The 25,300-nt window shown below is 41.9% G+C and overlaps 1 protein-coding gene across 1 annotated transcript in view; it reads left to right on the forward strand.

The window, feature by feature from the left end:
- The first annotated feature begins 1,108 nt into the window (after window positions 1-1,108).
- Window positions 1,109-25,300, forward strand: part of lrrk2 (leucine-rich repeat kinase 2) — a 30,704-nt gene continuing 6,512 nt past the window's right edge. Inside the window, exons 1-38 of the mRNA XM_031731863.2 lie at window positions 1,109-2,033; window positions 2,744-2,829; window positions 3,205-3,314; window positions 4,595-4,683; window positions 5,325-5,462; window positions 6,464-6,598; window positions 8,117-8,248; window positions 9,070-9,189; window positions 9,522-9,682; window positions 9,764-9,843; window positions 9,936-10,042; window positions 10,189-10,318; window positions 10,426-10,550; window positions 11,254-11,381; window positions 12,561-12,705; window positions 13,004-13,143; window positions 13,618-13,743; window positions 14,231-14,401; window positions 15,556-15,820; window positions 16,316-16,504; window positions 17,694-17,809; window positions 18,022-18,094; window positions 19,038-19,231; window positions 19,323-19,573; window positions 19,676-19,824; window positions 20,036-20,129; window positions 20,246-20,432; window positions 20,519-20,700; window positions 20,788-21,011; window positions 21,111-21,238; window positions 21,399-21,617; window positions 22,893-23,094; window positions 23,304-23,392; window positions 23,791-23,978; window positions 24,057-24,211; window positions 24,312-24,443; window positions 24,816-24,995; window positions 25,108-25,254. Coding sequence (XP_031587723.1) covers window positions 1,898-2,033; window positions 2,744-2,829; window positions 3,205-3,314; window positions 4,595-4,683; window positions 5,325-5,462; window positions 6,464-6,598; window positions 8,117-8,248; window positions 9,070-9,189; window positions 9,522-9,682; window positions 9,764-9,843; window positions 9,936-10,042; window positions 10,189-10,318; window positions 10,426-10,550; window positions 11,254-11,381; window positions 12,561-12,705; window positions 13,004-13,143; window positions 13,618-13,743; window positions 14,231-14,401; window positions 15,556-15,820; window positions 16,316-16,504; window positions 17,694-17,809; window positions 18,022-18,094; window positions 19,038-19,231; window positions 19,323-19,573; window positions 19,676-19,824; window positions 20,036-20,129; window positions 20,246-20,432; window positions 20,519-20,700; window positions 20,788-21,011; window positions 21,111-21,238; window positions 21,399-21,617; window positions 22,893-23,094; window positions 23,304-23,392; window positions 23,791-23,978; window positions 24,057-24,211; window positions 24,312-24,443; window positions 24,816-24,995; window positions 25,108-25,254 — 5,623 coding nt within the window. The 5' untranslated portion in view covers window positions 1,109-1,897. The remainder of the gene's footprint in view (window positions 2,034-2,743; window positions 2,830-3,204; window positions 3,315-4,594; window positions 4,684-5,324; window positions 5,463-6,463; window positions 6,599-8,116; window positions 8,249-9,069; window positions 9,190-9,521; window positions 9,683-9,763; window positions 9,844-9,935; window positions 10,043-10,188; window positions 10,319-10,425; window positions 10,551-11,253; window positions 11,382-12,560; window positions 12,706-13,003; window positions 13,144-13,617; window positions 13,744-14,230; window positions 14,402-15,555; window positions 15,821-16,315; window positions 16,505-17,693; window positions 17,810-18,021; window positions 18,095-19,037; window positions 19,232-19,322; window positions 19,574-19,675; window positions 19,825-20,035; window positions 20,130-20,245; window positions 20,433-20,518; window positions 20,701-20,787; window positions 21,012-21,110; window positions 21,239-21,398; window positions 21,618-22,892; window positions 23,095-23,303; window positions 23,393-23,790; window positions 23,979-24,056; window positions 24,212-24,311; window positions 24,444-24,815; window positions 24,996-25,107; window positions 25,255-25,300) is intronic.

The following is a 25,300-nucleotide window of genomic DNA, read 5'->3' on the forward strand; positions in this document are numbered from 1 at the left end:
TGATCATCAACCTGCAGCCTAGGGTCTCTTATTGCCATGTGCAATTATAGACACCCTTATGTTTGAACATGGTCTTTGTTATCGACAATTTCTGGTTTGCACAGAAGTCTAGTAATAGAACATCACTCTGGTTCACATCTGGCAGGCCGTTCCTCCCAATCACACGCCTCTGGGTCTCACTGTTGTTGCCCACATGAGCGTTGAAGTCTCCCAGTAAGACGACAGAGTCCCCAGGTGGAGCACCCCCAGGCACACCACCTAGGGACTCCAAGAAGGCCGGGTACTCTGAACCTTCGTTTGGTGCACAGGCGCAGACGACAGCCAGGACCCATTCTCCAACTCAAAGGTCCAGGGAACAAACCCTCTCATCCACCAGGAAAGACTCCAACTTATAGGCAGCAAGCCAAGCGGATGCTAAGATATTCTGACCAAATTGTTTCCAATTTTCCCCATTAGGTACAAAGCAACACTGAAAAAGCTTTTACTTTGGAAGCCAAATCATATTGCAAAAAAACAGCAATACAGTGTAACTCTAACAAGAGGGGATGGGTGCATTGATGCAAATATTGAAAGTACTGATCCCAGCATTGATATTGCTCCTGCTTCATGAAAAAGTAGAAACGTCTGTGCAAACACCGGTCCTTTCAGGCAGCCACACTTTGCTCCACCCTCACCTCCTCCCTGTGGTTTGTTGCTGTGGAGTCACATGACTTAGGTGCACCTGGTGTCGAGATATTTATAGCTGTAAATGAAAACACTGCAAACAGCGATGCATGTAGGAATTTCTCCACTATGACTTTATTGTGTCACAACTAGACAACAGTGGCAGTACAGACTAAAAGTATACAGTTTTACTGTTGTTTACGTTCAGTGATGCCACCTAGTTATGTTAATTCTATGTGGGGCTGCTGCTGTGGTGGGATTTTTGAGTTGAGGGGGCATTCCACAAAATATTTCTCACCGGGAATTCGGAACTTCCGACTTATTCAGGAACACAGCATTAAAAAAACAAAGTATCGATCATATTACCTATTATCGATTCAATACCAATACAAGCTTTGGTATCGATCCGCTCACCCCTAGTATACAGGGGTGATTACTTTGGGAGGACACCTAATATAGAGACTAACTGAAATAATTAAAAAAATATTTTAGAGTTTGCTTTAGTGTGGGAATTTTCCTCCATCATACACAGCAAATGTCAGTGCCAGGTCAAGCTGCATTGTTGTAAATCTGTAAATCAGCAACTGGCATTAGACGCAGAGTGGGAGGGCTCACTGAAGCCACTCGTTAGCCTGTAAAAGTGTAGCCTGAAGTAAAAAACAAAAAAACAAACAACAAAAAAACCGTTGGGGGGTAACGTAATAGCCGCTTGACTTGGCTCTCTGTCTGACTTGCTTCCCCTGCCAGAGAGAAAGTCGGATTCTCTCTGACTCTATTTTCAGCTTCCTCTTCTGTAAGCGGGGAGTTTTTACTGCCTGCAGTCATATGATGCGATCGTAGGAAAGCAGGAACACGCCTTTCAGAGAGGACTCGCTTCGTTTTCACATCCAAGCAACATAAAGTCACCGACTCCGCAAAGAGGAACTTATTCTCTGCCACAGGAAAGTTAGCCGAGGACTGTGATGTCGGAACCAAAACTCCGCGACACTGACCGCTTCCCTTGTAGCGACAGCCACTTATAGCTGTCTGTAGCTACTGTATTATTATGCAACACAGCAATTCAGTAATGTTTTGTAAAGACATGAGTAACTACAGTGGATTTTCAGTGAGTTATTTATACGCTAATGCTGCGCTCAGTGTGGCCGCTCGAAGGCCGTTGTCGGTTCTGAGAGAGCGCAGTGATTGACCTCAATGCACGTCAAGTCGTCAGCTGGAACACCGCACTTTAAAGACCATGGTTAACAAAGAGGAGCTGGAAGAAAGGCTGAAAAAACTTTTGGTGAGGCTGAAAACTCCCCAGGAAGACAGGCAACTGTGCACGCTGATTCAAATCATCCAGGATCTGCTTTTCCTGGCGCACACCGACTATGGTAGGAAGCACATTGTTTCAGCGTGTGCATCATCACGCTGCTCATAAACAGCCATCATTTCCTTTTGGCATTTTTTCATTGCCTTATGAGAATTAGGTCAGATTAAATTTTTTTTATTCAATCAAGTAGTATTTGCCCAGTGTGAAATGTGATATGACACTCACTACTTTTGCATGATCGTTTTTATGGTTTTATTTATTTCAGCCCACAATGTAATTCACTCTTCTTGTTTTTTTTTGTTTGTTTGTTTTTTTTAACTCTGATCCTTTTGTGCATTTTTCCCCTTCCATCCTTCCATCTTCTAGTCTATTGATGCTGTATTTATTCGTTCATATGTTCTACTTTAAGGTTTGTTATACAGCAGGTTAATGATTTAGCTGTTTTGAGTAATTTCCCAGTTTTGGCGATAAATAAAGCATATCTTATCTTAAATACAAAACATAATGTCTTTGGGGTCATACTAAGGCCATTATAGTTTACTTAAAACTAGGTGTGAAAACACATTCAAGTTACCTGAAATCAAATTTAAAATGGGATTGACTTAGATTTGTAGATTTTAAGCACAGACTTGTACCTGCACAATGAAGCCCTGCTGTAATGCTGCCTTGTTATGCACATTTAAAAATAGGAATGAGGGTAAAAGACCCAGTCACTCTATTCAAAACTAATGGGACTCATCGTGTCTTCTTATCTCTTGTTCCATGTTGTAGCAGCTGAACTGTTTGAAGACAAAGATGTCCACGTGCCCCTCGTGCTGGTTCTGTCTACCCACATCAGCAGCAGAGGAGTCCAGCAGGTAATGAATGACACAACAAGAATTAGCCATTATTATGGCAGGTGGTGCTATCTGGGTGAGGTGAGGTGTGTTCAGCAGCATCACTCGCTAAAACAGCCTCAGCTCTTTGTTGTTGACAAATCATCTGTGGACTGACGCACCTACACGTCTAGCATGTCTTGTGACTGACGTGTAATGCTAATTATCAGAGGTAAGACTGCATATTGAAGCAAACTGAAAGTGAGATTGTAAGATTCATATATGGCAGCAGGTTGTGGCGCTCTTTCTCAGTACTGTAATGTGTATGCTTGAGATCAGAATCATTACTTTTCATTGGTTTATTATAATGACTCATTCCCGTCATTTTAATAAATTGTTTGTTCTTCCTTTTTACAGGTTGGCTGGTCATTGCTGTGTCAGCTGATTGAAATATGCCCCACTACACTGGACCAGTTAACCAGACCTTTGGATGAAGCCCAAGAGTGGGAGGTAGAGGGAGTGCACCAGTAAGTGAAGACTCTCTGGCAGCTGTGGGCTTGATGCAGCACCACTCATTTAAATGAATGACTATCATGATGGCTCATGCCACACGAAGGTACATGAAGTATGTAGCCGTGGTCAAGACAACCTGCTCAAGTTCAAATCAAGCATTAAAATTGGAAGGAAAGGTGATTGGAGTGACTTTGAATGTTGCATGTTGTTGCTGTTGGTTCCAGATGGGCTGGGCTGAGTAATTCATAAACTGCTGGGTTTTTCCCACAGAACAATCTCTAGGGTTTACAGTGAGTGGTTCAAAGAAAAAATGTCCAGTGAACGGCAGTTCTCTGGGCAAAAACCCCTTGTTTATACCAAAGGTCAGATGACAGTAGTCAGACTTTATAGTAAGGCAAACAGTAACTCCAAAAACAACTTGGCACTATCAAGTTATGCAGTAGAGCATCTCTGAATGTTCTTCTGAGATGCACAGCAGAGATGCACAACATGTTGAACGCTGAAACAGCTACAGGGGCAGCAGACTGCACTGGGTGTCACTCCTGTCAACCAAGAACAGGAAACTAATGCTACAGTTAAAACAATCTTGTCAAAATTGGACGACAGAAAACTGGAAAAACGTTACCTGCTGTGATGTGGCTTGATTTCTGTTGCAACGTTCAAATGTGAGGGTCAGAGTTTGGGATAAACTGCATGAATGCATGGATCCATCCTGCCTTGTAGCAACTGTTCAGGCTGGTAGTGGCGAAATGGTTTTAATGCATATTTTCCTGACACATTTTGGGCTCCTTAGTACCAACAGAACCAATTAAACGTCGTTAAAAAGCCACAGCGTAACCGAGTATGGTTGCTGATCATGTTCATCCTTTTATGACCAGTGTGCCCATCATCTTTAACACAACTGTGCACCATGTATAAGCTCAAATCATCCCAATCTGGTTTCTTGAACACAACAATGCCTATGCTGAACTTTAAATGACCTCCACAGTCACCAGTTCTCAGCCTGGTAGGACTCCTCTGGGATGTGGTCGAATAGGAGATTCGAGTCATGGTAAATCTCAAGGCAAAAAGGGGACTAACGGCCTGTGAGTGTAATTTCATTTGAAGTTGTTGTCGGGATTAAATAATCAAGTTAGTATTTAGGGTGAAGTAGTTAAAACAATATATATCATAAAATAAGTTTTAATTCAGTTAATTTTTGCAAAGGTTTGGTCTTTCAATGGAGATGGAAAAAATGACCTAATCTATTTGGCGACAGCCTTGGTGAAGTTTTTGCTTGTTGTATGTTTTCCAGGCAGATCCTCAAGGTGTTATCTCAGTACAGCGCAGATTGTCGAGTGACCATGGTTGCACTCAGAGCCTTGGCACTGCTGCTCAGATCAGGTATGAATACACCGAAGGTCCTTCCTGCTACAGATGGCACCGCCAAAAGTCTTATTTGTCATTTAAGACTCTTTAATGTGTCCAGGTTAACCACCTTGTTTTTCTTTAAGTGATTTGTTTGCCTGCACAGTCGCACTCCTTTCTACTCTAATGTGTAGCTGAGTGATTTGAGGCTTCTTAGAAAGGTTCAGCTAATTCAAGCATTACATGGTTTGCATACTAGCTGGATTTTCTGTGAACTTATAATGTTGGCAACTCCACTGCTAAGTACAAGAACCCAGCAACAATGGAACAAATATTTCCTGCTTCTAAAAAATGTTTACATAATCTAATAATAATATCTGTGCTTGTCAGAAGAATTTCACCACTTATCCAACATGCATTTATGAAAAAAACATTTTCTGATAACATAGCTAACCCATACATTGTAATAAGAGGAGCGGTCAATAGAATAAAAATTCTGAAATGTTTTTAATCTGCAGGTTTAGGGTTATTGCTTTTTGTTTGAGCTGGTTGGGTATAAAACTAGACGGGAAGTTTAACGAGAGGCTCAGATAAGATAATCGAAGCCGAAAATAATTTTTGGTGAATGGCTGCAAACAGATATTCATTGTACTTGACATTTTATCTCTCGTACATAGCCAAGATTCCTCTGCTGGTGCTGCTGGAGGAGGAGGAGGACGTGTTTGGCCTTGTGGTGTACGCCATGAAGGCGTTTCCTACAAGTGAAGAAGTGCAACTCCAAGGCTGCACAGCTCTGCAGCTGCTTCTGGAGGAAGGTGGGTAGATACACACTCCAACCTCGTAGCATGTGGATTTATTATGAACTTAAATGTGTAGTCTACACTGTCTTTGTGTTTCTAGTGTCTTACACTGATCGGTGACACTGCCTGACTTTTATTTTAGGAAAGAGATTAAACTAGTTTAACAACTATGCTCTATGTCATGTGAGTGTAATGCTTGTTAAATACAGCATGCAGTCATTGTCTTTGTGACCTGAGGGTGGTTCCAAGTCGGAATGTGAATGCCTAAAGAAAAATGAAATAAAGAGCCGCAGCGAGAGTCCTGGGGGGAATGGTATTTAACACTTGTTATTTTAACCCGTTAAATTCTCCAGGAAACACTTTCCTGTCTTCCTGCTTACGTTTCTTCAGTTGGACTTTCTCGTTCTTATTTGCCTCAGTGATGCAGGCTTCTCTCTTACATCATCATCATCATCGTCACTGCTTTTTGGGACACACATTTCATAAATCTCGCTGTGATTCTGCATTTGTGTGTATTTCTTGCTCAGTGTTTCCAGTCTGTAATGACTTTTTCTGACTTCTTACCAGAATTTGTTTACTGTTAATCAGTCTGCACTTCATTAGGTACACCTGTTCAATCACTTATTAATATAATCTAATAATCAATGCAGAAGAACACACATCATGCAGTTTCAATCACATAATGTCACCGTATTCAATTACTAATGTGCTAATGTGAGGATGTTGACATGTATATAGGTAGCCTGTTTGTACATATTAATGGAGACGTTACAAAAGAGGAACACGGTGCACCGAAGAATAAAAACTCGAATAAAGTTAACAAAAAAAGAAAAAGAATATACAAATACATCTATGTACTTCTATATTAATGTCGAATGTACATTTGGAACACAAAGTTTGGCATATAATCATCCACACCAGCATGTCAAATTGAGCATTTTGTTAGCTTCACATTAACATTTTCTTCTGTGTATTGGTGAACGGCAGCTGTATCTTTACTGCGTCTGTGTTTGCAGTCAGTGATGACCACCTTGTGGAGTTTGTGGAGAACCAGGATCACGCTGTGGTTCTGGCAGCACTCAAGAGGTTTCCGGACAACTCAGAGATGCAGCTGCAGGCTTTAAAAGCGCTGCTTCCTCTGGCTCACCCTGGTAAGTCCTGATGACATCACAGTGATCTTTATGATGTCCATAGAGTAAAGAAAAAAAAAAAACCCGTGTTATTCTTACTGCAGAATTGAAGTATGTGGTTTCCCTCGGCTAATATCGTCTTCATTTTGCTTTGCTGAAGCCACAGTGGTAACAAACACAGGTTATGAAACAAGCACATAAAACCTCGCATGGTCAGTTTGTAGACAGACCACCAGACCATGATGTCACTGTAATGCTTTTTAGGGACTCTTGATTAAATTTCCATTATCCCTCTAATGCCATTAAATAAGTGTACAATAAGTGTCCTTCTGAGAACTTGTGGGACAGGATAGCCGTGCATGGTTGGAAAGAAAAATGTCAAATCGTCATTGTGAGAAAACATAGCAGCTTATTCAGTGAAGACTCTCTGAAGTATATTTCCCAGTCAAACATGTTACGAATGCAGCAGATAATTGCATTGGAGACTTCCTACAGTTCCATGAAATTTATTTTTATTTTTAGGAACACTAAATGAAATTATCAGGACGTGGGAAGTCCGAATTCTGTTTTTAGGATTACAAGGATTGCATTATTAATATTATTATTTCTTTTGGCATCTTCCAAAAAGTTATCCATAATTTAAAATGGCATGAGTCAGGATGCCAGGACAGATCGAGGGCATTTGCTGTCCAACTTTGTTACAGCACCTTATCTGTTTAATCTGTAACTCAAAGAATTAATGATCAGTTATTGTGTCTTATAAGGGAAGTCGATATATATTAAAATGAAAATGATCATCAGTTACAATTTACCGAAGGATTTTAGGGCTGATTTGGAATCACTATTCACTATTTTGGTATTTTCTCTAATATTGATGAGATACTTTGCTTTATCTTCAACTTAAAAAGCACTTAACATTAACAGTAGTTTCTAACTGGGATTCCTTTTATTTTGGTCATTGCAACAAACCCAAAGGTTGCACTCTTTAAAAGCAGGCACTCATTGCTGCCAGGAGAGCAAGTTCTGCAAAGACTGTTTAAACACTGTTTAAAAGAGACTTTTGTTATGCTGCCAGGAAGTCCAGGAGAATGGTGGAAAGTACCAGTAACAGTGTCAGAGTCAAAAAAAGGACAGAGAGCTGAAAATAGGAACAAAATATATATTAATGATTAAACTTAAATAATCCCTAGCCTGATTAAGTGGAGTCAGCTGAAAGTTGTCATACCTGCTGTAAGGCAGGGGAGATTAGGCAACATCACAAATGAGCGTGGTATGGCCGTAACTCATTCACTACCTTTTATAAATATGACTTATAAGTAGAAGATGTACTTTAAACTACTCCATCTACTACTCTTATAGTGGACGATGGATCAGCTATGCTCCTATCTCAGTCATTTCAGTTGGCCAAGTGTGTAAATCTTACTTATAGCTAGTATGTAAGTGTGTTATACTACTCATTGCAGTTTTATGCTGTTTGTAATTCAGCAGTACTTTCCCGACTCAAAGACTCAGGTGGAGTTGTGTACTTTTCTTTTGCAGGCAGTAATGTGGAGGTGTTGATGTCAGGGGGCACTCGGTGCTACAGCACCATCATCGCTGCCATGGATGCTTTCCCTGAGGTGGAGGAGCTGCAGGAGAAAGCCTGCTCCCTGTTCAAAAGGTTTACTTCAGGTCAGAGCGAGTGGAAAAGGAGAATAATAATATTTTGATGGCCTTCTTCTTCCTCTAATGTAATTTAGTAATTACATTGTTTTTGTGGATGTGGATTTGTTTTTCCGTTCTCCGTGCACTTTTGTGGTTCATTTCAAATGCAGAATATTAATTTGTGTATTATCATAGCTGATAAGAGCTATTGAATTAGACTCACAAGACTTTGAATTACATCCACGTAGGTGACATTTTACATACTGTATTATATACTGGTCCATTAAATTAGTCTTTCAGTAACATTTCTTAGTGATCACTGAGCTCATTCTCCCACAGACTGTTTTGATTGCTGTTGTTTTATCAGCAGTTTTTGGGCCTCAATGAAATGGCACAGCTGACAAAAGTGAAAGTAAAAGTAAATGAAAAGTGAAAGCAGAACTAAACACAGTGGTAACTCAGGCATCTGGAACTTCCACCGTCCCACCTGCCGAATGCAGAAACATGACCTATCCACATAACATTCACAGATGGCTTACAAACCAATTTCTGAGCCAACAGTAAACATTATTAAGTATCACTGTTGTTAACTATACAAACTAAATTAAAAAAAAAAACAGTGTTAAATGGGTCCAACTCTCAGATGTACAGTTAATAAATAACTCATGAATAACTCACTAGTAATGATAACACTGTTTGTTGAATCCTCGCTGTCAACACAGCAGTGTTTGGATTTCATTCGTTCGGATAAACTAACGTGTTTTTTCACATGACAGATGAAGATTGAGGAGAATAATCAAAGTAATCAGAGTATTAATTCTGGGTGCTCGGTTTATGGTGTCTTACAGAGAGTTACAACGACATCCTGGTGAGGAATGGTGTCCACAGAGTCGCAGTCAGAGCCTGCCAGACTTTCCCTAACAACGCCAAGCTGCAAGCCGCTGCTCTGTCCTGCCTGGCTAACCTCAGTGAGGACCCACATTCACAAACTATATTTAATGGACGTGTGATGGTCTTAAACTCAACATCAATATATAGTGATGTTACACATTTTTTTAAATATTGGAGTTCAGAAGCAGCACATTTTCCATATAACCGCGATGTTTGCTTACTTATTTCACTAAAGTCTTCAAGCCGTGCATCTGTTTTTAAGCAGATGTAGACGCAGACGAATAACCCAAAGCAACTGCCAAGCTTTGTGGTGAAAACCAGATGATACTAAAATGCAACTGTCTCTTGACTTTTCTCCATTATGCAAAAATGACACAGTGATTGACACAGACTTTGTCCTTTTTGTTAGCTGCAACCATTGTGCAGAACAAAGCGGTGGCCGAGCAGGGTCTGGAGGAAGGAGAGGAGGAGGAGAACAGGGGTAACGGGCAGGTGGAGGACATGGAGCTGAGCTGGATGAAGGAATGCTTTACTGCACTGGAGCTCCACGCAGATGAGCCAGGTGTTCAGGTCTGTCTAACGTTAGGCTCTCGAGTTTTACATGGTACTCCTGAAGACTTGAACTTATGTAAAAATCACTTGTACTGTCAGGAAGCTGCGTGCTGGGCCATTCACAGTCTGTTACTGCACGGAGCTGCACTGAACCATCTAGAAGAAGAGCAGGATGAAAGGTGACATAGTGACATTTAACACGTGCGTTTATAGCCGTTGAGTCTGTGCGAGAACTGAATGTAATGATGGCGTTTGGGTATTTGCTCTACAGGACTCCTGTTTATAGACAGCTGATGGCGGCCATGCTGCTCCACTTCGCCTCTCCTAATGTGTTTAATGCTGCTACCAGCGCCATCGCCACACTCATCACAAACAACAGTGAGTCTCATGTTTCCACACGGTGTGCAGAGATGCAGTTATGATCTACATCTGTTTGTTTGTGTCTGTGCTATATATCTCTCTATATATTATAAAAACAGTGCTGTTTTGGCGGTTGCCACGGTAACTGTTTGCTTTGTTTGCAGGTAAAATGCGTTCTTTGCTGCTGTCAAGTGGCCTTCATGTGAATTTGGTGGAGATGATGAAGAGACATTCAGACTCAGCCGAGGTTTCCATCAGTGCCTGCAAACTGTTAAACCTGCTCTTCCAGGGAAGGTGCGAACGAAGACGGCTCCCATTCTACGATGAAAAAATTCAGACACACTGAGGAGAGCATTTGGTGTTTCTCACAAGCTTTGAAACTAGTCTCCCTGTATTTGTAGGACAGCCAGTCTGGATGAGTTGACCATGGCCATGAACCAGATCCTCAGCACCATGAAGTTTCATAACTTTAATCTTGAGGTTCAGCTGGAGGCTCTGCAAGCCAGCTTGGTCTTCCTTTGCCCGGGTACACTCTTGTTTTCTTTTCTCACTTCAGTTCCCAGCAGCTACGTGTTCTTTGTGTGGTGTTTGTGCACAGAGGTGACCTGCCAAACAAAATGGCGCACAAGCAAAGTGTTTTTTCCCGTCTTCTCCAGCAGGGCAGCTTCTTTACCACACTAAGCTTCGTCCCAAAGGAAGATGGAGAGTATCATTTATGAGTATTATGTTGACTAGTACTTAGTCACAGTGTATGAAATGAGCTGCTCATAATGAGGAAATCGCATCTATTCGCTAATGTTGCAGCCCTCAGAGCATATCATCTATTTTTGTTATAGAATTTTGCTACATGTGCTCTTTAATTAAAGGGACTTTTCACATCTGAGAGTCTAAACCACGGTTCCTGTTTTTGTTCTGTTGTGTATATCTGATCCAGCTCATTTTGGTTTCACATTGCAGTTATGCAAAGGCGGTAAGACCTTTACATGACGAATGTGCATGGTTCATTGTACTTGAATGGTTGGCAAACAAGGGTGTATCTGTTGTAAGTCCTTTTTGGCAAGTTGCCTGGCTCAGTTTGTATGAATACAAGAAAAACAATAGACAGATTCTTTGTAATCCTTATGCCCTATGATATTTAAAAAAAAAAAACAACTCAAAAAACTCTCTTTCGGTTGTGTCTGAGGGTCCATGTTTACTCATGTTCTTGTCCTCACTCGTTTCCTTCTCAGACAGGAGTTTAAGGGAGCACGGCAACTCGGTCGCAGATCCCGACATGGCCGACGTGTCTCTGAAGGTCCTGAAAAACCAGTGTGTGGTGGAAGGAGCTCACATCCTCTACCTGGAGGCTCTCAACAGGGTACGGGCAACACCAAAAAATATTTTGGACTTCTTCTCTTTTTCACACATTTTGAGCATATTGGTTTTGTTTTGAAATACCCAATAGGAGATCCTAATAGGATTTTATGTTTTAAGAGATTTTTTTTCAATAAAGAGAAAAGGACCTTGTGAATATTCAGCTGCAGAGCTCCCGTAGCCTGTTCTGCAACTAGAAGATCAGAAGGATTGTGATTACATTTCTGAAAAGATTTTCTCAGTTGGCATATTGGTATGGACGGTGAAAATGTCCACCTTTATGCTTGAGTGTGGATGATAAACACTGACTGAATCAGCTTTGGAAAAGAGTGAAAACCAGAAAAAAGACACCACATGTCATCGAGGAAGTGAACGTCTGTCAAGTCTAAACAGTCATTTGTCTCATATTTAGTGTTTTATGATAAACAAGTCATGACTTCACACAATGACTAATAACTAAATACGTTTTTTGTGCTTCATTATGTTTTAACAGAACACAAACAGCAAAAACTCTGTTGCCAGAGGCCATGACATCTGTGACAGAGTAATGTCTGGGATTCAAATGCACAAATTATTAAGTTAAATAAACTGCTATTCAGAGTGCTAAAGAAGACATGATCATTCAAACAGGGCAGTTTTGGCTGTTGTTTTATTTCCAAGGGGCCACCAGAGTGGCTTTATCCGTATATTGGATTTGTCACGGTTTTTATGCTGGATGTGCTTCCTGACACAAGCCTCCTATTTGTCTGAGTTTAGGATGAGCAGAGAGTACACTAGATTATGGCTTAGGCTGGATTTGTATCTATTCCTCTTCACAAACTGGGGCTCTTTCACGTTTGAGACAAATATGTTAAGGATAATCTGATTTTTATTTATTTTACAAGCCAAGAAACTTCTCTTAGTCTTAGTAGAGTCCCAGATCATGAAAGTTGTTTTATGTCATTATATATTACATGGTGTGTAAAATGATATATGTCCGTTAACATTTATTCTAATTAATGTTTCACCCATGCCAGCAGTACATAACCACATTTATATTTGTTACTAACTTTCTGCTGATGCAGATGTGTGCAACACGTGCGCAGCATATTTTGAGAAACACTTAATGCAGCATTGTCTGTAATTCATTTTAGTCTCTCTTCTCTTTCTATGCATGTGCGTGTGTGCGCGCACGTGCGTGCAGTTCATCAGCAGCTCATCCATTCAAACGTGTGGTTTGAAGGTGCTGTCTGCTCTGGCTGACTGTTCTGGTGCGGTGGATCTTCTGTGCCAGCAGGGGGCGATAGACACAGTGCTGCATACACTACAAATGTTCCCACAGGAACGAGGTACACATTTGTCATTCACACGTCAGACTGAATTAACCAAGGTTAGATTTTTGTCAGACTTAAAAATGCATATGAAGTGTAAAAAATGCCAAATTTTCTCTTAACATGATTTGCAGGGAGATCCAGGGACTAGTTTTTCACTTAGGAATAGCTGAACTAATCCCTTTGTTCACTTCATTAAATCTGTGTTTACTGCCTTTAGCTGCCTGAAGAAAAAAAACACAAGAAAGCTTTTTCTCACCAGAACTTTATTAAAGGCAAATAACTGTGCTGGGTCTAAATTTCCTGCCCTCTCCAGAGATACACTACTGGGGGCTGACCCTACTCACCTACGTTGTGTCCAAGAAGAAGCTCTCGAGGATGATCGTACCTGTACTGGCCTCCGTTGTGGTTACCGCTCTCATTCAGTACAGAGAAGACTCTGAGATGCTGCTAAAGGTGACCCGAGTGTTACTACTCTGATATAACGCCATGACATAATAAACCCGCCCCGTAGTTTCATTAAACATCAAAAAATCACATTATTGGTTTGAAGAAAAGAATTTTAGAGCTCCCATTTGAACAGAATGTAAATTACGGAGTTCTTCTTTTCATAATGTTATCTCATCCTATCCTTCATGATTAAAGACATAACCAGTTTTTTTTTTAAAAAGCTAATAAACAATTTTTATGTATATTTAAATCCCTATTTTTCACATTTGGATGACAGTTCAGCTAATAGCCATTACACATGCTATGATGTAATTGGTTGCTAGCCATCTGGATACAGTGATACAGTCACAGAATTGTAGATCTGATCTTAAATCAAGCCTTTAAAGGCAGGATGCTGTGCCCTTTGAGGCTAATTTCTACCCTGTGTGTTTTGTTAACAGTGTTGCCCTCGTAAACTTTCTCCTCCTGTCTGGTTTGCAGTGTTTACAGGTGGCATTGAGGATGCTAGACGCCTGTTCAGGAGCAGCTGCTGAACTGCAGAAAGAAGACTTTGACAGGCATATCTTCCAGTGCCTTAGAGAAGAGACTGACCAGAGCATCAGTCCAGTAAGTCAGACCACCGCTGCAACAACAACTGAATGAATTTCTTTAAAATTTAACACATATGTTCACGTCCTTGTGATCACTTTGATCTTAAATATTTTCTACTAGGCATCATCAGATACAGATACTGATTCCAAATATCTGATCTTATTTATTTAGACACTTAAACTTGACCAGTAATTTGGAAAAAAACATTAGGATGGGCGTGAGTGATTTTCAACTTTGATATTTGCTAGCACGGTTGCAGTCGCACTTCCTTACTCATGATTATTATTTCCTGTTTTGCAAGATCAAGGGTAATAGTCTCTATCCCAGTATCAGGAAGCAGTTATGGTGAAACACAGGCTACTCTGTGAACACAAATGACCTCACATTACATTAATCGTTTAAGCCATGGTCTGCTAGTTTGATATTTCTTGCGACATGCTTTCCTAGAAAGGAGACTTGCTGCCCTTTCTAACCCCTTGTCTCTCTGTCTGTCTGCGATCAGCTGCGGAAGTCAGTGTGCCTGGCTCTGTCTAAAATGTGGTGCGACTCAGAGCTGCACTACAGCATGCTGGAAAAGGCCTGCATAGATGGAGATACGACAATGGCCGAGTGTCTGATCGAGCTGGGAGCTGACATCAACAAGAAGACCAAAAATGAGTCTCTCATTTACCAGGTCAGAGGTCACGATGGTTTCAGCGTGATTTGACTTAAATGGGCTGGTACTGGAACAAGACTTGCTCAATTTGAGCAGGTCTTGTTCACTCAGTCACACACAGGGATACAGGGCTTTTATCCATGACTAAGCACTTTTATCTAACATATACGCACACATGCACACTTACTCTCCCATGGATGCATTTTGTCCAAGGATACGTCGACACATGGACTGTAAGAGCCGAGGGATTGATCCACAGACCGTCTCACTGGTAGTGACCCACTCTGCCTGAGCCTCAGTGGTCCCTGTCTCAATACTTGAAGTGGCTGGTCCATTGCTTTAAAGATTAATAACTGTGACTTCGAACCTAGAGGAGACAATCATTTTCCCCCAGAGGATGAACTCCACATGTCCCAATCATGATCAATCTCTTACATAAGGAGTACCCTGATTTTTCTGACAGGCCTCAGCTTTACTTTTTTGTTCAGCACTACATACTATGTACGTCCGTCCATCCATCCATCCATCCATCCATCCATCCATCCATCCATCCATCCGTCCCTCCATCTATCCCTCCATCCCTCTTCTGTTTCTCCAAAGACATGTCACAGTAGCAGGATATTCTCAAAGTCCTTCTCCTTAGCGGTGCTTTTCACCTGTTGGATCCCCTAGGTGTTCCCAGGCATGACAGGATGTATTCTCTGTAATCTGTAATCTCTTCAGCAATCTGTGGGGCAACCATCAGGGTCTCCTTTCAGTTGGATATTCCTACAAAACCTACAAAGCGAGGTGCCCAGGAGGAATCCTGTCTGTGTCCCTGAACCTTTTCAATTGGCTCATTTTAACACAAAGGAGCAGGTAGTCCACTCTGAGCTCCATCTGGATGTTGAGGCTCGTCGCCCTTTCTAAAAGGCTGAGCTGATCTTATGGAGGAAGCTTTTTTCAATGACTTGCATTCGTGATCTCATTCTTAGAGTCTCAACCCACAGTAAGGGTTGAGACATGGATAAGACTGGAGTTACTAAAGAATTATTTGGTACAGTGCTTGTATGATACTTAAGCTTCATTACCAATAATACTAGCACTCATGTGTTTTTGCAATTTCCAGTCATGCTCGAATAATCAGTAATAAGACAATCAGTTCAGTCTCGATCATGGCCTGTCTTTTTCAGGTCTGTGAGAGAGGTGGACCTCTGGAACTGGTGGAACTCTTGTTAAGCCGAGGCTGCCACGAGCAGCACCTCCGCAGGGCTCTGGCCGTGAGCGTGAAGAGGGGTGACGGGCCCACAGTCATCCAGTTACTTGGCCGTCTGGGTCTGGACCTCAACAACAATGCCCTGTGCCTGGGCGGCTTCAGGCTAGGCCATCTGGATGCTGCCTGGCTGAGCCCCCTGCTGGGTGAAAGAAGCAGAACTTACAGTCTACGCTACAACAACAGTGAGGAAGATCTGCTGAGTTTCTAAGTTTTATATCATAATTTGATGTTTGTTTGTTTTTTAGATAGAGAAGCAGTTTGAATGTAATCATTTATATAGAGCCAAATCCCAACAAAGACCACCCCAGTGCTATCTGCTTAGAGACACTGGTTTTGATGCTTTTTCATTCCACTATGATAAGATCACTTCTCTTGACGACATAAAAGCCTGGATATGCTCGCAGGTTATCCAGATGTCATGTGACTCCATGTAGCTGTGCATAATCCACAGCAAGAGAAATCTTTGCAGTGTTTTTTAAAATATTAATACCTGAGGCAATAAGTATAAAGTGAAAACTAAACCATAACAGAACCATAACAACATATCTGACACACTAAGGATGCTCTCTGTGGTTCTTGGAAACTCTTATGAGGATTTTATTGGATGATGGGAAAAAAGCTGCAGAGGAAATCGATACAGTTTGCAGCTCTAATTTGAATATCTTTGTGTCTTCAAGCTAAGGGCGCGAGTCTGGCAAAGTACATCCAGTTTCTCCAGAGGGCCAAAAGTGTGAACTGTCCCCCTCGGTCAGTGACTGACCCATGTTTGACCTCTGGCTACATTTCTGATGAGAGCGACGACTCCAGCTTCAGCTTTACCTCTTTGGAAGACGGCCTGTTTTTCAACGATGACATGGAGAGTGATGGTAAAGGGATGCTCATTTTCACCTGACTTTCTTAAAGAGGACATTTCATGCTAAATTCGAGCTTCATATTCTTGAACTCTGCCCATAACCTAGTTTTGTCTGATTAGCGCTCCTCCCGAGTTGTCAACAACATTGTGTTTGGGCTGCTGTGCTCACAGCCAGAGTTTTGTGCCTGGGTTATCTCTTGTCAGTAACATTATACAGAGCCAAGAGTAGAAAATATTATCCTAATATTATCTTAAACAGACTTGGAGCACTACTTGTACTTCTCTTTTAGATAGCTTCCAGCATGGGCAACAAACAAGACACGTAACTGACACTTGATTATTAGATTTACATGCTGTTCAGAGAGACTGTATAATTCTAACATTGCTCTAAGTAGCAATAATTGGTTACACTGTAGTTGCATTGTTCTCCAGCAGTGTTGTTGTTTTCTCAGAAATACAGCTGAACATTCTGTACATGGAAATCCTGTCAGAGTAATTCATTATACATGTATGTTTTTTACTTGCGATTAGACTCGGCCTATTTGTAGTGTAGCGGCGGTGTCTCAGTGACCCATTCGTTCAGTTTGCATGTGACCTTTTGCCTCAAAAGGAAGTCTCGCATGGACTCGATTAAGAACTTCACATTAAAAGCACATCTGTAAATGATCATCAAGTCTCCGGAGTTTGTCATTTGGCACATTTCTGCCCAGTTTCTCACAATACGGGCACCTGGGCATGTATAATGAACGCATGGAGTGTGCTGCTTTTTCCCCTGACAGTTTGAGATGCAACAAACTAATATGGTTCAGTCGAACAATTTCAATCTTTCATGTGATTCAGAGGCAGCGCACATAGCTATGAGGCTTTTGTTCAGTAAATAAATAAATCATTAAGTTGACCTTGAAGAGCTCGGTGGACGTCAGGCAAATTTGAATGGATTGTTAACACGACCCCACTCTGCACCCATACAACGTTTGATCATTCAACACTGTTTGAGCTACAGTGTTTGCAGACAGAACGAGACACAAACCCGACCAAAAACATAACTTCCTGGGTGACAGCAGCAAGAAAATATGGCTTCTAGTTGGCAGCACTTTCATATCACATGCTGATTGGTACCTTGTAAAAACGATTAGGGTTCAAATATACTGCAAGTGTATTGTATGAGGCTTATCTTTTACTGCGTGTATCTTTTCTTATAGGAAGTGATTCGCTGTCTGGCGCTCTTTCTCCAAAGTCGTACAACAATTCATCAGAGGAGCTGAGGGGGGAATCCTTAAGGAGGAAGCAGGGCCGTCGCAGACATGCCAGCGCAGAGGTAAGAGCTGTTAAAAGACATTTGGTATTTTATGCTTTGGCCCTAAAATTTTACTTGTCATCGCCGTTTTTTTTTTTTTAATCGCTTTTTAAGTGTGATCCTAAAAATGTCTTTCCTTGGACTCAGAGATTTACTTCCCTAAGCAGTCCCTTCTTTTGTAACAGTCTCTGCTATAACTCTGATATGAAGCTTTCTTGTGCTCGTATGTCCAGAGTGGTCAGACTGAGAGCGAGCACACGGAGCCTCTTCACAGAAGATACGGACGGAATAGCTCGAGTCAAAAAGGTATCTGAAAAATCTGACTCCATGATCTTTGATCTGTGATATTTGTCTCTCCTTTGTTTTTCTTCTTTGCCTCTTCTTTTCTTCGATAACTGATCCTGTATTTAATTATATAAAATCATATCGCTAGTTGTTACATGGACAACAGCAACTTATTCCATGAATTCATCTTATTTTTTTGGATAATACTTCTCTTTTTGACACAAAGATATCCACATTTGAAAGGATGCTGGAAGCATGTACACCTCCTTCTTAAAGACATCACGTGAAGTAAAGCAGGCCAGTGAGGAATATTCAAAATTTAAAGATGCTTGTTTTTGGAAATGAGATTCTTAAAGACTGTGGCAGCTTTGAATTGTAAAAACTGGCTCCATATCCTGAAATGCCATTTAGTTTGACATTATTAATACACGCTGTCCTTAGGTGCCCACTTAACCACAGTAGCCTCAGACACTGTGGACTTTTGCTAAACTCGACACTGTTCTGAGCCAAGAAACACATTGTTCTTGCTCCGCTAACCAAGCACAATAACACAGTAACACGCAATAACGATAGTATCAGTTCTAACTACCACTTGAAGAGCAACAGTCCCACGAGTTTGTGTTGTTAGTCACGAAATGTCCACAAGGGACTGCCCCCCCGTCATCACTGACCAAAGATTATTTCTGTAACTATAAACCCACAGCATGCTGCTGCTATGTTTTGTGTTGCAGCAGTATTTTCCTTCACACGCCATTGTGTTTTTGTTTGTCCACACTGTAAAAGACTTACTGAGTGTAATGATGGCACTGTGACATGTCAACAGGCACGACTCCTGGTCCACACCTGTCTGTAGCTCTGTATCATATCTGAAGTGAATCTGGTGCTCTTGTGTGTTGGTTTTAATTGGATAAAAGGTATCTAAGTAATGAAACTATTGCTTTTGCTCTTGTTATCGCCTTGTCAGTGCTGGGGTCTGCCGAGAACTCTGCTGCTCTGCCCAAAGAGAAAGAGAGGATCCACCTGCTGGACCTATCTGGGAATGAGCTGAACTCCCTGTCCTGTCTCAACGATGGCTTTGTCCAGCAGCAGCTGTGGCATATCCACCGTCTGGACCTGAGCTATAATTGTCTGCTCGAGTTTCCCTCTGAGCTCTGCCTGGTAAGGTCTGCATTTGATCTGCACTAATAAAAAGAACTAAAATATAAAAACGTGGGCTACGTTTTTTTTTTCTTTCTGTTTTTTGACTCAGAATTTGAAGAATTTGACTCGACTAGACCTGCAGGGGAATCAGCTCCAGTCGCTGCCACAGGAGCTGCTGTCTCTGCCCTCGCTGAGCATGCTGAACGCCTCTCGTAACTGCGTTGGCCCGCAGCTGACCTTTGACCCTGATGTTACCTGTCCAACACTGAAGCAGCTCAACCTTTCGTTCAACAAAATCACCACATTCCCTTTCGAGCTGGGCCACACCATGCATACGCTGGAGGAGCTTTATATGGAAGGGTAGGGTTTTTAAGGAAATTGATAGTTTTACATCAAAGAATCTTATCGTGGATCCACATACGTCATTTGCAGAATTGTGAAGGTGATTTTCTTTCTTTTCAGAAACTGTATCACTGAGCTGTGCACACCTCTTTGTCTGCCTGAGATTAAGTTGCTTGATGTGAGCAAGAACGGTGTGGAGAATATTTCTGCAGATTTCCTGAGAAGCTGCCCCAAACTGGAAACTTTGAATGTCTCTATGAACAAACTCTGTGGGTATTACCAACTGACTGATGAACTCCACACTAATTCTTTCACCGTCAGTTCAGTCTGGGTAGTATTTTACTATCTAAACATACAGTGAAAAAAGAGCTTCATGCTACAGGTTTCATCAGATGTTTGTAATTTAGATTTATTCAAGAATGATTGATTTGCATTTATATTATATTTTTTAAAGTAGAAACATTTTTTTGTGTTCTCCAGGTTCCCTGTCCCGGCTGCCATCTAAGATTATGACACTAAAACTTGCAAACAATAGCTTTGCATCAATTCCCGAGGCTGTACTTGAACTTCCAGTGTAAGCCAGATCCTCACCTTCTGTTCTTATATTTTAATTCAAAAGTTTTATCAGTAATAAAATTGTAAAAATCCTCAAAGATTCTGATTCTCTACTTGCATGATCCGTACTGTCAGGTTACGGTCAGTAGATATGAGAACCAACAGCATCGTTGTTCTGCCTGGCCCGGCGTCCTGGGTGTCCAGCATCATCAGAGAGCTGATGTTCAGTCAGAACTGCATACAGACTCTGGATCTGAGTGGACCTATCCACAAATGGACCAGACTGGAGAAACTCCACCTTAGTGCCAATAGGCTCACTGAGGTAAAAGAGAGCATATACAGCACTAGAATGTAAACAACACATTGTTGTAAAGGGTTGTCTTTGAGGGTTGTGCTGTTTGCATTCAGATCCCTCCCCAGATTGGCTTGTTGGAAGGCCTGACTTCCCTGGATGTGAGTCATAACACTAACCTGCGCTCATTCCCAGATGAAATGGGAAAACTGAGCAGACTGTGGGACCTGCCACTAGATGGCCTTCAGCTGCAGCTGGACCTCAAACTCACTGGCAGCAAGACAAAAGACATAGTCAGGTCAGGCGGGGTTGACTTTCTGCTGCTTTGTTTGTTTTTTTTCATTGATGTTATCCATATAAAGAACCTTATATACTCTCCTGTCAGGTTCCTTCAGCAGCGGCTGAAGAAGGCAGTGCCATACTATCGGATGAAGCTCATCGTGGTGGGGAACGCAGGCAGTGGAAAGACCAGCCTGATCCAGCAGCTGATGAAGCTAAAACGCTCGCAGCTGAACTCAAAACAGACGTCTTTTGGCATTGACGTCCGCGACTGGACCGTCAGGGAACGAGACAAGAAGAAAATGGTGCTGAATGTCTGGGACTTTTCAGGTTGGCCCTCTTGTCAAATCTGAATAGATAAATTGACAGTTGGATATCTTATTACACCCGCTGTGATTTAGAGTCCCTGCCCGTATCTTTACCCCACAGGAGGAGAGGAGTTCAGTGGTTCTCACCCTCACTTCCTGACGTCCAGAGCTCTCTACCTGGTAGTTTACAACATCAGCAAGGGAACTAGTCAAGTGGACGCTCTCAAACCTTGGCTCTTCAACATCAAAGTAAATCTAATCATAAGAAATAAATGTCTGTGAACTTGTAATCATTCTCCTGGTCTGATCTGAGCTGAGTCTGTAGTAGGGCAGCATTTAAGTTAACAGTTCATCTGGATATTTTAATGTATCTTCTGTTCATTTGTTTATTTCTTTTTTACATCTTCAGGCAGTAGCACCGCTGTCTCCAGTCATTCTGGTGGGCACCCACACAGATGTGAGTGAGGACTCACAGCTGCAGAACTGCCTGAGCAAAATCAGACAGGAGATCCTGATCCACCAAGGCTTCCCTGTTATCAGGGATTATTACATGGTCTCAGTCTGTGAGGACTCGGATGCCATCGCCAGACTCCGTAAGGCCATTGTCCGGGAGGTCACCAGCTTCAAGGTAAAAGGAAACATAAGGAGACTAAGGGTGCGTTTGAATAATCCAAAAAGATGATCTCCTACTATCCTTTCCTAACCGCTTCTCTTTGACCTCGATGGAAATCATCATGAGGTCAGGGAAAGGTGTGGCGGTTTAAATTATTTGGACTCTGGGGGGGGGTGGATGTGTGTAATTTGCACAGGTGGATGGCTCAAAGCTGTGAGTGCAGTGCCAAAACTTTGTCTCCGTCCTGTAGCTCTACACTGAGTCCTCACCCTCAGTGTTTGCAGCTGAGCCCTTTATAATTCTGCACTTAATCCCAGTTAGGCATAGCAAACTCATGCCTAACTGGGATTTCTGTGTGTGTGTAAAAAGACAAAAACAATACATAAGCTTCATCAAATGAATTCATTTGTCTGGTCTTTGAGCTGTGACTTTAAGCATGAGGAAGTGAATCGGGGGTGTCTGTCTGCTGGTTCAGGTGCAGGAGGGAAGGAGACACCCCGAGTTTGTTGAAGAAAGCCTGCCAGGTGAAGTTCACGGTGACTGAGTTGTTAGCTATACCTGCTTCCTGGAATAAGGCATTGGTCAGCTCTTTACAGGTTTACATGGTGGAGCAGTTTGTAATTGCGTAACTCTCCTCTGGAGTCTCTCAAGTCTCTTGAGAGCCACACAGTCACCAGCTGTACCCAGTGTTTAAACTGCAAGTTTGCGCTGCTCTTACTTGTCATTATTGAAAACACTGCTTGGGTCTTTGTATGTGAATTGGCACATAGGGAGTAGATTGCCCTGCAAATTCACACTAATTTCCCCCACAATCTACATGAAATGTGAAATTCCCTCCATTCATCTCTTATAACTCGAACTAACTAATTAAATAATATTCCTAAAGGCTGCAAAAAATGAATGGACTGAATCGTACAGAACCTTAAATATTCTCTGTTCGATCAGTAAAGCTCACAATCCTCATTTAGAGAGTGTATATTCTAATATGCTAATAATTTCTTTAAATAATGCAACAAGTTGAGAAAAACAAGATCTTATTACTGCAGGGTAATGGTCATAGTTTAGCTGTGCAACAGTAAGTTATACAATGAAATTAAAAACACACTTATAATTATCATTTACATGATCTGCACCACTTTGTCAATTATGTTAAAAGGATTTCACGAATGACTGGATGGTCCGACTACGAACTGTGGGATGACATTATCTCATCTCATTTCATTTACATACTCCAGTTTGTTCAGTGCCAAAGGAGTTAATGAAGGCATTCATATCCTGTTCCCCTCATAGATACAAGACCAGCCCGTGATGGGTCAGCTGGTGCCAGACAGCTACGTGGAGCTGGAGCGCCGGATTCTTCAGGAAAGAGCCAGGGTTCCTCCAGAGTTCCCTGTCCTCAGGCACCATGAGCTCCTGCAGCTCATCCAAGAGAGTCAGCTGCAGCTGGAGGAAGCTGAGCTCCCTCATGCCATCCACTTCCTCAGCGAAGTCGGTCAGTCTGAATTAGGCTAATAAACAGGACTCAAACACTTTTCAACTGAATTTTTAGCTTTGAAAATAAATAGCAGCTTTGCCTCAGCACTTCACACTCACACAGTGATATCCTGCAGAGTAGCCTGGATATCCAGTTTGCTGAGTATATTTTGTGTTTTCACGTTGCGTCTTCATCTGACAGGTTTTGTTGCATCTTTGTCACTGCAGGGGTTCTATTGCACTTCGATGATCCTGCACTTGAGCTTCAGGAGCTTTACTTTATTGACCCACAGTGGCTATGCAGTGTCATCTCACAGGTAGCCCTTCTTGTTATGAAACACATGCATTTGTTTTTTTTCAGGTTTTTAAGAAAAAGAAATAGTTTATTCATCTTAAAAGTTAACAAATTACTGTGTTAGAGCAGCAAGAACACAGACAAAACACGTATAGAAATACAACTTAACAGAAACAAATATCTGAGAGAGGTTGAAAATGACACTAAAATAATCTTAATTAGATAGAAAAATAGAATCTAAGGTTCACAATTCAATTGTGAACCTTAAGGTGGTAAAGACTTTCTGTATTTGTCCTTCTAGCATCAGAATATGACAATAATGATGAGGAGGAGGATTTACTGAGAGGTTTACAACTTGGAGGATGGTTGTGTGAGAATTGTTGAATGCACAGATGCTTGTATTATCTTTCCTCTGTGCAGAAACTGACCTTAAAGAGCTGTGGCTACTGGGAGCATCCTAAAGGAGTGGTCCAGCGCTCTGTCGTGGAAAAGTTTCTGTCTGAGACGAAGTGTTTCCCAAAGAGTCACCTGACACAGTTCTTGAAGCTGCTGGAGAAGTTTCAGATTGCTCTTCCGTTTGGCGAGGACCAGCTGCTGGTACCCAGCAGGTAGGCTGTGTCTTTGCGGAAATACAATCAACAAATAACTGCTTCACACACGCTAACCACTCAACCCAAAATCCACAGTTTGTCCAAACACAGACCCGTAATAGAACTGCCTCACTGTGAGAACTCTGAGGTGATCGTCCGACTGTATGAGATGCCGTACTTCCCCATGGATTACTGGTCTCGGCAGATCAGCCGCCTGCTAGAGGCATCCTCCTACTTGCTTTGTGGAAGGGGTAAATTAAACATACAGCAGTACATCAGTTGACTTCTTCAGTGCAATATTTAAAGAAGCCAGTTGTTAACTGAATGCATCTCACACTGTGTGCTATCCAGAAAAAATGGTCCGACCCAACCGGATCTACTGGAGGAGAGGAATTTACCTAAACTGGTCCCAGGAGGCGTACTGTCTGGTGGAGGAAAACCCCTCCAGCTGTGTCAGAATAACCGTGCCTGCATCATGCAAAGGTGCTGTAGTAGTTAAGCATGATAATTATCCTGAAATTATCCAGTGTTTGAAAGCAATAAAAACACAACGACCACAGAGAGCTGAGGCGAGATCGGGCGAGCTCAGGGTGGTGTGACTCTATGGTGGTGTCACAGTAAAATGAAACTACTTAAAGTGGAAAAACTGGATGCCACGCTTCCATTTTTGGGTTAGTCACAATGAACCTTCATAAAAATGGCTTTAAATAAACACATTATCAGCATTATCAACACTATGACATGCAGGGCTGAAAACGCATTACAGTACTGATAATTATTACTGAGTTATAGAGGTGTCTGCAATTGTTGTCTTAACAGTTTACATTCCTTTGTAAGCCATTTGCGTTCCCCCAGGCCGGCTGCTGCTGGGTCAGGTGGTGGATCACATTGACTCCCTGCTGGAGGAATGGTTTCCCGGCCTGCTAAACACCGACATGCACGGCAGTGGAGAAGCTCTGCTGAAGAAGTGGGCTCTGTACAGCCCAGAGGATGGGCAGGAGTGGAGGAAGATTCCCCTGGAAGACATTTTTACAGGTGCATGCTCTAAAACATCAGCACTTGTATTGTTTCCTTAGTCGGGTCGATTTTGTATTACACATGCATGCAGGATTCAAGGAGTCTAAAATGATTACTTTGTTGATTATAGATTTTTTGGGAGCGAGTGCAGAAAATCGGCCCTGCACTCTTCCCGTCTTTCAAACAGCCCCTGATCTGTTATTGAGTGACCAGCCTGCAGGAACAACACTGGACAGTGAAGAACTGGATATAGATCTGTCTTTAGAGAACCGACTGGGTACGGCTGTGCAATGTCCCGATAATTTCTGTTTTTTATGAAAAAG

This window comes from Oreochromis aureus, linkage group 7 (assembly GCF_013358895.1).
Source record: "Oreochromis aureus strain Israel breed Guangdong linkage group 7, ZZ_aureus, whole genome shotgun sequence".
NCBI classification, from domain to species: Eukaryota; Metazoa; Chordata; class Actinopteri; order Cichliformes; family Cichlidae; genus Oreochromis; species Oreochromis aureus.